An 11,840-nucleotide genomic window follows, 5' to 3' on the forward strand; every position below is an offset into this window, starting at 1 on the left:
ATTGTGATATGGTTATTATTTTACAATACTGTGTGTACAGTAAAATAATAATTTGGTACAAAATGCTTCATTTAAAGACGGTACAACAAATATTACATGCTATAGAAATATTTAAACATTGCATGTCACATTGCAAAAATCAAAAATTGATTTAATTATGTTTAAGCTACTATCTTTTCTTATTTTTCCTGTAACATTTGAAAGAAATTGACCCAGACAGGTTGAATCATTTCAAATGTGTGCTTTAATTGTATGACAACATAGCTCAGAAATTATATATACATATATAAAATTTAAAAATAAAGTTGTGGTCCGTTGAAGATACATTTGCATGAGTACATTCTTCATAATAACATTAATTATAACATTCTATTTGCATTTTTATGTATATTATTTTTTGAAAACTTACTGTGTCTGTGAACCTCAAAATAATGAATTAGTGAATTATCATTTTAAATGACGAGGGAGTGACACAGTTTTCAAAAACTCTGTACACTGTCTGTGTGTGTGTGTGTGTGTGTGTGTGTGTGTGTGTGTGTGTGTGTGTGTGTGTGTGTGTGTGTGTGAGAGACAGTCTTTAACCTGTTGGCTGTAAATATCTGCACATGATTTGTATACACAAATCTGCACGTGTCTGTATACAAAGTTTAAAAACATTTTCAGAAGAATGTGGCTGATGCAGAAAAACAGCTGGCGGTATGTTAAAGTGTCTGGTAATATTTATGAGTGTTCCTTAAATAAGCAATTCAAGCAGTACAGCTGTGGCAGCTGTGACATCAAAATGTCACAGCCACGGTCCTCTTCGCTCTGCACCTTTGAATTTCACCAGTATCGCTTTCACTACTGAAGCCAGGATCCATCTCTCTCCCAAACCTGGACTGACAGGACAGCAGCCGAGCGCCTCAGACTGCCATGGGACGGGCAGCTTGGGAGAAGAGATGTGGCACTTCAGCAGATCCTGACTTCTCGGGGCAGGTGCTGAGATGTCCTGCAGTGTGAGCGAAGAACAGCACGGGGTCGAGTGAGATCATGTCCACGTGCATTAGACCTGTTATAGCACCGATAACAAGGCTTTCTCTTGCACTCTCAACGACTAGATTATTTTTTTCATCTGTTTCCTGGAAATAAGATTAAAGACTGGACGTTCAGATGCAGTTACAAACCAGGCTACGAAATAGGTTTTCTCTGCGATTTCCACTTTGTCCATCAGACAAAGACTAAAGAACTGCATTTCCGGATTTTGTATATTATAAATTGATGGCTAAAGATTTTTTTTTTTTTTTTACTAAATGGGTGCAGTTCTCCCTGTGATCAAAGTTGTGGCCTAAATGATCATTCAAGAGTCAACAATATATATTTTCTATATAACATGGATTTTTTTTTCTTTTTTATGAATCTTGTCAAGCATTAAAAAACGTAATAATTTGAAATTACTATAGAAAATGCACATTTTTTTTATCTGACTCAGTAACTCAGTAACACTTTAAAATAATGTCTCATTTGTTGATAATGGATTACATAACAATTACAAATATATTTTTGCAGCATTTATAAACCTAACTAATGTTAACTAATGAAACATTATTAAAAAAAAGTGTTACTAAAACTAATGTCACCTCCTCCTTTTTTCAAACAATAATTTACTGTAATTTTGACATAAATATGCATGGACACAAAATAATTTTAATTTGAAAATGTAAAAAAAGAATGTTATAATGAACTGGTGTTTGTGTAAAATCAATGTTTTAATGTTAAAAATGTTGGTGTTAATATGTTCTATATATCATCTTATTATATGATATATTATACAATATTATTATATATTGTGTTATATATATATATATATATATATATATTAATTTTTTTTTTTTTTACATTTCTGCAACTGGCAACGCATATAATATATATTATATTATAATTATATAATGATAATCAGTAATAAACCATCATCATATTAATTATTATTTGTAATATAATATGTGTATCATTCATTTTTAAGATAGTTTAAGCTAATTTAAGAAAAAAAGTATTTATTTATTATTTAATTAGATAGTTAATAAGTAAGCAGAGTTTTGTGTGAGTGCACTTACATGTCTTACCCTGTTTAAGGATATTTACAAAAAATTTCAGCAGTGCAAAAGACTTTTTAACATATCTTTGTTTTAATGTGACGAATGTCCCAGGAGCCCTGACAATCCTATCAAATGCAGCCGGCTGCTCACTGAAATCCTTGATGCGCTCCTTTACCTAAGTATGTTGACAAATTGTAACATCAGCTCAGTATTTTTCCACTGCCTTCCCAGTTTGACAGTTTGGCAGCGATCTGAGGCCTCAAAGAGCAAACCCACACCGAAACCACACTCCTCACCACCCCTCACAAAGATTCGTGAAGGCTTCTACTCCTGGCGACCAAATGTCTAATGCAAGTGTCTATGTCACCACTACACTTCTCCTGATTGCGATCCACTGCAGACATGTCATGCCATAATAAATATCTGTCACATTCCTGAGTCTCCAGATCCAGCAAGACTCACTTCCAGTCCAAATAACTGTTCAGTTTGGATTATTGAAAATCTCATTAACTCCAGCAAAGGCGTAAATGATGCATTGTAAATAAAATGTCTATACCACATGGTTTAGGTTGAATCTATTTCCTGATTTGCATTTTTCACTCTCATTTCTGGTGCCATCAAATCAAGCTCATAGTGAAGATAATATGTCATGGATTGTTCTCATCTCTCGCTGTCACTCTCTGAGTTTTTTATCCTTTTTAATGCACAATTAGGTCAGTTTCTATGGAAATTGAGTTTTTATTCTCCTGTGAAAAATGTATTTAATATAAATCTTGTTAGTAGATAACATGCACCAAAACATCAAGATTGTATGAAAAAATATAAATATGAATATATAAGGAATATTTTAGGTGCTGCAACTGGTCAGCCTAAAAAAGGCCTACTTTAAAAAATAAATAAATATATATATATATATATATATATATATATATATATATATATATATATATATATATATATATATATATAAATAATATAAAAATACTAAATAATAATAATAATAATAATAATAATAATAATAATAATATGGAAATATTATAAATAAATGATCTTGTTAATTGCAATTAAATGAACTACAAAAAAAACACTCACTATAAAACGTAAAAAAACTAAAAGGTACTACTGTACACTACAACTACAACTTCAGCTAAGAGCATGTTTTCACAAGTGTAACTCTGTGCATAAAAATTATGCAAAAATAGCAAAATCTAAAATATTAAATGTCAATTAGACACAAATATGTGAACATTATATTATTTATTTACAACCATTTTTCCATGCTATCATAACCATATTATTGAGGTTGAACTTTTACTCTCTGTCACTAGACGTTTTAAATCTCACAACTGACCTTTTTTATTTCCTCAAAAGTGATTTCTAGAAAACACAGGTTTGAGTATTGTGGGAAACCCATCACCTGAGTGACATTTACTAAATGATCCACCACTAAACTTGCTCCTTACCGAGAGTGAGTTCATCCCTGGAGCCCTGTTCATCTAATGAGGCAGCAAAATAAAGAAGTATTTGGGAAGTGTGGCCTTCCAAGTATTCACGGTTCACATCATGCGTGTCACCGGTGGCAGTAAAAGAGTGCAAGTGTTTCCTGAGGCAGTGAAGACTCTTCCAGGGACACCGCAGTCTCCCGAGCTGATGTACCCGACGGTTCGAGCCAAAATATTACAGACAGGGCCCAGGGAACAAAGAGCTCTATTCACTCATTCTGAAGCGGTCGGTAGTGGAAGTTTATTAAACCACTGATGTGCTCTTTTAAAAGCTGAATCACTGATGTAATTCATGTTAAGGATGAGCAAATTTACTTTTGACCTTTTCTGCTTCCTACTTGGTAGGAAGTTCAGTAAATTTTATATCATTGCCTTGAGATAATGATATTACGTATTACAATGTATACTTAACATCACAGTACGGGTCAATTCAATGTTATAATTGGCCTGAAGAAGAAGAAAACAGCCATTTCTTTCTGAACTGTGCACATTCATCTTTTTCAGCAAATCTTTCTGTTTTCATTTTACATGTTTTTTTATGCATTAGTTTAACAGTATCCTCTGAACAGAGGTGTTTATTGTATGTAGTTTCATCCTTACAAAGCACGAACTCTCTAAAGATTTCAGTCGTGTCATCTAGGTATGCTTTATTAATCATACTGAACCGCTTTCAGTCCAGCTGAACTCTTTAAACCTGAGCGAAAATATCTATCCAGCCAAAATGCTGCTGTAACCATGAAGTCATTCATTGAACAGATTCTGACTGACGTGTTGAATATGTATTCACCAAACATATTATATAATGTAATATAATCACTCTTGAATGAAACACAATTAGATCCAGTGTTGGCCATTTTCAAACAGTTCACTAACGTGGTTAATCATGTCAGTTTATTTAATAAGACTGTTTATGAGAAACATGGGAGCTCCGTGGGCTTTTATAAAAATATTTTACAAAATCCAAGCCTTATTTGAATCTTTATTATTATTATTATTATTATTTTATTTATTTATGTTGGAGATACATGGTATAATATAATATAATATAATATAATATAATATAATATAATATAATATAATATAATATAATATAATATAATATAATATAATATAATATAATATAATATAATATAATATAATATTTTTAATCAGTTTCATTATATATATATAATTATTATTATTTTTATTTTATTTTTTGCAGAGAACAGCCCAAAGACACTGTTTATATGTTCTTTAGCATTTTAGCAGCTGATTATTGTATTACTATTACTCAAATGACTATAAGAAAATATAATTGTGTAATAAATATAATGTCTTGTTTTTAAAAATGTCAACTAATTAAAATCCATCTTTAAGTACTGAAAAATTAACATTAATACCGTTTGTGCACATTTATAGGCCTACATTTCCCTATTACATTCATATAAACTGTAACCAACAAAATTGATGTACATTTGAAGAAGAAATGTTCATAGATGTGTCTATTATATTCTCAAATATCTGTTACGGTGGGTTGTTGGTCACTTGTTGCTGAATGGATCACTATAAGCGTTTATTTATTGGTCTTACACTTGTTGATACATACTGGAAACACACACCTGCACACACACACGCATATCAAACACACACATGCACACACATGCACACACACAAACACACACACACACACAAACACACACACACACACACACACACACACACACACACACACACACACACACACGCCATATGAATGTTTCCTAGCCCAAGACGTAGTGTTGTGTTGTGATGGTTGATTCACGCGTTCTGCTGTAGCGCCATCTGCTGTCCAGCAGCTCACAGTGACTCGACGCGAACAAGACCGTTTGTAAAGAGTTTAACCTAATTAATATTTCTTGAAATATTAACCCTGGTATTATATTTGGGACGATTTTTCAATTTGTGTTTCTTGGAAAAATACTAGCACACTTGAAACAACACGAGGGTCCTTAAATAATTAGATACTTTGCCTTCTGTGTTGTCTGACGAGGGGTGCTCTGTCTACTAACTTAAGAAGGAAATACTTCTGAAAGTCTTTTGAGTCTGTAACATAATGACACTTCACTTCTGTGACACTATCTGTTCAGTGACTTCTCTAAAACAGACCTCGCTTTGAGGTTAAATGAAAATCAGGGACATATTTACAGTGACGTATCACATGGAATGTTGTTTGCCCAAGGCTGTTTGTGTGTGTGTGTGTGTGTGTGGTGTGTGTGTGTGTGTGTGTGTGTGTCAGATTTTGCCTACATTATAGGGACCAAATGTCCCCACAAGTTACCTGAAATCACCTACATTTTGGGGATTCCTTTTGGTAATCAGTGATACCCACAAGAAAATATTACATATACAATAACCTTTATTTTGTGTCTATAAGATTGCATGCTTGCTGCTCCAGTAAAATAATGTGTGTATGTGTCCCCAGGTCTAATTATAGTGCTTTCTCCTTTAAAAATCGAGGCTAATATCCAGATATTGACTTTTACAGTACTTAAATTATTTGTCAACAGATGGCAATGTTGTCAAATATGATTAAAGTGCAGCTTATTTTCCTTTGAGGACTTCCTGGTTGATTCATTCTATATCATCTGTTTGTGTGCAGCTTGAAATAAAAGAAGGAAATAAAATAATTATAAATAAAAAAAGCTTTCAAATGCATTTCAAGTTTTAACAACATTCCAATATTAGTAAACATCGACACATTTATACATGTATACTTATTTTGGAAAAAGAGATCATTAGGATTGAAAAGGGCATTGAAATGTCATGAAAACACTGTAGGCTTTTCTATCTTTAAAGAAATCAACAAAAACATTTGTAGTTAGTATAAATAGGCATGTTTCTAGAAATGCTCAGTATACTGTAATGTTTTATTAGCTAAGACTTGCATTAAATATAAATTTACATGAAATTCTACAAAGTTCATTAAGAGTCATGCATTCAGTGGTCAAATAAAAGATGAGAACCCTGTTCAAACGTCTCTCAATTATATGAGTAAACAATGACATTGTTTTACCTATATTGGATTTTTCTAATAATATTCTTCCCCTTCAGTTTCTGGGAACAGGTTTTCCTCTGAAGATACAGAGATACGCCCAGATCCCAGAAATTGTGCCGACACCTGTTACCTGCTCTGTTGACTCACCATGTCTTCATTATTCACCTCATCGTGAGACTAACCAGCTCCACAGTAACGCCTCATTAACTATGAGCAAATATTAGACTGCATGTGATGTAGGATGTATGTAAAACAGACTTATTAAAGATGTTTGTCAGATGTTTGTTCACAGCAGATGCTTTCCAGATGAAGCGTTTATGTTTTAGAGACATCTTGAAGATGTGCTCATGGTATCTGCTCAGCTGACACAGAAGTCACGTTCAAGCTTTCTGTTGGAATTCACATGACAAACTGCAAATTTGTTTGCGAAATCGGCTGGGAAAGTCTTCTCGCTCACAATCACAAGGGTATAGGGCCATATTTAATTATTCGACTGGAATGAAGGTTGTGCATTTAGTGATTTGTACTGTTGTTTAACTACATAGATGTAAAAAACTTCCAGTAGAAAAAAATAACTATAAAACACGTTGTGATAATTATGTGATTGAGTATCTTTATACAGTGCGAGTCATTGTAAAGGCTGTACGGCCGTCCCTCACAACCTCATTTTCATCCACTTCAAATTCAACATGGCGTCAGCTGACTAGGTCAAAGTCTGAGGTCTATTAAAACAAGTGATTTTAGCGCACTCTCAGTGGTAAATGTGACCACGCATTACACAGTTTTAGTTTTGCAAACAGGTTTTTGAAAATAACACAGTTATCATCATGTGTAAACTACAAAAGTGTGAATTTGGAGAAATGCAAATATGTGCAGAAGCACAGCGTTTCTTTACAAAGTGACATCGCCATCTATTGGCCTGGGATGCATATTACAGCAGTTTTAGTCCTTTTCACAGAACCATGTTAACGTTCTGACAACACAGTCAGCTGTGTGCAAAACTTTTCAAAAACACCAAGGAAAAGCTTTTCTGTTTTTAATACAATTGGGTACATTTACACAACAACGATGTACTAAAACGAAAAAGTTTTCACTTTTGACGAAACACTGAGCGCGTAATATGCATGCGCATTATTTATTTGTATTTTCTGAAGGTGTAATTTAACCCATTTGTGAAGTTTGCATTTTCAGGCACCCAAAATACCGTTGTGTAAATGAATGGCCAAAACTTATTATTATTATTATTATTATTATTTCCATCTTTAGTTTAAAACAGTGTTGTGTAAATGCCCCCTTAGATGCGGACTTGCAGAAATCTTTCAGTAGACTTTTTACCTGAAAATATAGGGCACATTTGCTAAGTCTTATCTCTTAAGAAAGAATGTGTGATTTTCTGCTCAGTTTTTTGATCAATCTAAAGCAGACGATAGGTTAAAAAAATATCAATTTAAAATAATACTGAAAGGAAAAAAACAGAAGTCAGTTAAATAAAATTGAACTGACATCCAAAATAGTGCACCTTTCCCACAATAATAAAATACAAACTAAGTTTACCTTTGATAATTTGAAGTGATGTGATGTAACGACATAATAACCTTTTGTGAAATCTTTATATAAGCATTCATATTGCATGTCAACACCCAACTGTCTCCATTGCTATGGAGCCTTCCTGTTTTAATATTGTCCAAAAGTGCTTTGTGCCCTTGCTTCTTATCTTCATCAGACAGAGGTCAGTGTCTGCAGTTAGTGTACTCGGCCCTTGAGAGAGCAGCAAATGAGAAACTTTCCCATAGTTTATTCTGCCAGCCTTGCCCTGCTGAACCAAGGACAGCAACAACAGCAAAGTCTTCTGAGAGGGTTCTTCTTCTTGTATCTCGCAGCCGTTTTGAACTTCTCCTTCGTGACTGCTACGTAGTCTTGCGTCTTCTCCACATTGGCTTGTATGTTCTCGATCTGGTGGCCTTGCTCTTCCACCAGCATGAACACTTCTAGAAAGAGATCTCGCAGGTCCTTCATGTTGCTCTCCAGGTTCAGGAGCTCTTTGTGGCGCTGCTCGATCTCTGAGAGCTGCGTACGGGTGATCTTTGCATCCACTATGATGTTCTCATTGAAGATCTCCCACTTGCCCTGCTCTATCATGTCGTCCACCTCATCTTCGGACACCTCGCGGCCCGATACCTCCAACTGCCGGATGATGAACTGCTTGCATTTGTGCTGCTTGTTCAGGATCGCGTCATTGTGTTGGCGCATTACCTGCTGGAACTGGTGAAAGAGGGCTGCGTGCTGGGCCTTCTGGATACGGGACGTGGTGACGTCAGGGCCTAGCTCGGCTTCGGTTTGCTTAGCCTTCTTGGAAAGCGCATCTAACCTTTTATGCAGGCTCTCAGCCATCAACTTGATGTCTCGCGTCATGCTGCTCTCCTTTTTCATGATGCTGAATCGCCTGATAGTGGCCATAAAGTTTCTCTGCTGCTGACCGAACTTACGGACTTCAGAGTTCAGCTCCTCGATGCTGTTGTGAATGCTCTGAGCCTCCTTCAGGAAGCTGTCCTGGACGGGCTCTGCCTCGAAGATCACGGCCTGCAGGCCTATCAGCGAGGACGGGTCCATGTCCTCCTCCTCCTCACTGAAGGTGTTGTTGTCCAGCACCTTCTCGCTGGCCTTCATCCGCTGACGCAGCTCCTCCATGCGGTCCTTCATCACTGCAGAGACAGAAGACCTTGATGGGGACCAGGTCAGATTTTCTCTTGGGTTTGAGTGTTGTCTGTCTGTAGAATGTTCCTCTGCTTCTCATACCCTGTAATTAACCAGAGAAGAGTCACATTTGATCTTTTCCGTCCTCATTTGCAATGCATCAGTTCTTTTGCACTGACAATTTTAATTCCTAAAAGACAAGTTCACCTGTAAAGGATATTTAATTCACCCTCATGTTCAAACCTGTATCCTGTTATTCTTTTTTTATTTTCTTCTAACCAGTGTTCTTTTACAATGATTAATGTACTGTTATAGTTTTTGTTCATATGTTTAATTTAAAAAACTTTAATTATATATATATGTGTGTGTGTGTGTGTGTGTGTGTGTGTGTGTGTGTGTGTGTGTGTGTGTGTGTGTGTGTGTGTGTGTGTGTGTGTGTGTGTGTGTGTGTGTGTGTGTGTGATTAAAAGGACATGTGATTGTGTGCTTTACTAGTAAAATGCATGCATTAGGCCTTTAGCTGCAGCTCTTGTTTTAAAAGAGGGATTAAACCAAGGCTTTTATTCAAAACCCAATCCACATATCACTGCTGCACATTCATCATGACCACTGTAATTTATAAAGACTGTTCTGACACTGTACTGAACATGATATATTAACACATTCACTGGAATCTGCTTCCAAATAGCTGACTGACTGGCTTGCTTTACAGAAAGTATGATGCATGACTGCTACCGTTTTTATCCTTAGTCTAGCTGCCTGGACTGTGGTTTTGGAAAGTGGGCATAACACCAAGGGATGGGTTATACCAGAGACAATTTATACCAAGTTTGTCTGAGGAAAGTAACATAGAGCACTCCAAATCACCGGCTATCTGCTTACCAGAGGGATTTCAAACAGGAAAGATTGCAGTTGCATGTGTGTGTGAGAACAGCCCAAACGAGCTCCTAAGGGCGAAAGCTTATGAATATAAGAGTGGGCTTTGTTTGCTGGAGGACTTCCAAGAAGTCACACCAATGCATTGCACAACACTCTATAATCCAGCCTTCAGCTGATGTTGCTTTACTGAATTCGGATCAAACTAGGTCGTATCAAATTATAACTAGGTGCCTCTTTAGTCTTTTATTAGAATCTCTCTGCTTTCCATATAAACCATTTAATGTTTTATGTTATATACAAGCTGATATGATGATATGATTCCACTCCGCTGGTCCAACTGTGTCATGGTGGTCCTTTTTGACAATCAGTAATTAATATATCATATTGATATAAACGTTGTGATTACACTTATTTTGATGTGTTGACTACCTTGTAAAATGTGTTATTTGATTATAATTAATTAAGTATAATTTTAACTAGTTTGTTATTCAATAATGCGTTTAGAGTTCATATGTACCATATTTCAGCGGCATCATTCATACACGACATGTTTCAATAAAACCTTCATTAATGTATATTTTAGTTTGCCATAAATGCTGTTAGTACATTAAGCAACACACTCACACATACAAACTGAAATTAGAAATAGAAGTACTCTACACATTTAGTTTGCCCTTAAGTGTATACTTTTTAAGTATTGTTTTATTAGTAGGTAATATTACATTTTATATTTGTGTAACAGTTAATATGCGCTGTAATATTTGTTTATATATCTTTTGTATTTTATTTGCATATAGCCTTTCTATGAAATGCTCAACTATGCATCTGTTTTTATCACACCATACTACTGTGAAACTGTATTTCTGTGATAATTTAATTAAATTAATATATCAGTCACAACACTAACAAAAACAACTGTTTAGTATATATTTCTTTCTATTTGATAACAATGAGTATGATCATTTCTCTAGCTACCTTCCATTGATATTCAGAGAAGGCTGCATATTTCTTAAATATCTAAATCCTGGATATCAGTATATCATGGCTTCTCGCTACTAAACTGATTAGTAGAACAACAAAAACAATATTACCTCTTATTGCTTTTAATCCTTGGAAGGTTGAATATTGCTTCATTTTAAGTTGCCCAGAACTTTAGCAAACACTTGATTCGGCCATGAACTTGTGAGGTCAGACCAGTTGAAGTGTTCAGGAAGTCCTTGGCATATTCTCAGCTTCCAGTCAACACAAATATGTGCTAGTGTGAGTTTTCCCTCTGCTCCACTGGTGTCAGATATGTATATCAAAGGAACACAGACTCCTGGGAAATCTGGTCAAGCCAGTTTAAAACCACACCCCCAGTCACAGTTATACGTCTGTTTGACCAATGGTGTGTGATGCTTGTCAGGCAGAAGAAGCGTGAGTGAAGTGATTCACAAAGGCATTGAAAGAGCCCATGCGGTGACCCAAGCCTCGGCACCCGCTATTGTGTATGAGACAACAATGAGCTCAGGAATAGTATTGTATGAAGTTTTGTTGACAAAGCTTTGAAATCCAGGACAGATCTACGCAGACATGTTTCTGTTCTCAACCACTATATTGAGTTTCCTCGTAATTTTACATCCCTCTGGTTTGTAACAATAAGAAGAATGTGATTGGCTGGTTTAGTTGTTTTTCGTCATG

At 35.3% G+C, this 11,840-nt stretch overlaps 1 protein-coding gene across 1 annotated transcript; it reads right to left on the reverse strand.

Moving 5' to 3' along the window:
* Window positions 1-8,178: 8,178 nt before the first annotated feature.
* On the reverse strand, window positions 8,179-11,457 carry LOC132152377 (syntaxin-19-like). Its single transcript, XM_059561140.1, has 2 exons — window positions 11,252-11,457; window positions 8,179-9,384 (listed from the first exon to the last, which is right to left on the reverse strand). Exon 2 carries the CDS (start codon window positions 9,285-9,287, stop codon window positions 8,382-8,384), a length of 906 nt encoding a protein of 301 aa, XP_059417123.1. The 5' UTR covers window positions 9,288-9,384; window positions 11,252-11,457; the 3' UTR covers window positions 8,179-8,381.
* Between the last annotated feature and the right edge of the window lie 383 nt (window positions 11,458-11,840).

This window comes from Carassius carassius, chromosome 11, assembly GCF_963082965.1.
Source record: "Carassius carassius chromosome 11, fCarCar2.1, whole genome shotgun sequence".
NCBI classification, from domain to species: domain Eukaryota; kingdom Metazoa; phylum Chordata; class Actinopteri; order Cypriniformes; family Cyprinidae; genus Carassius; species Carassius carassius.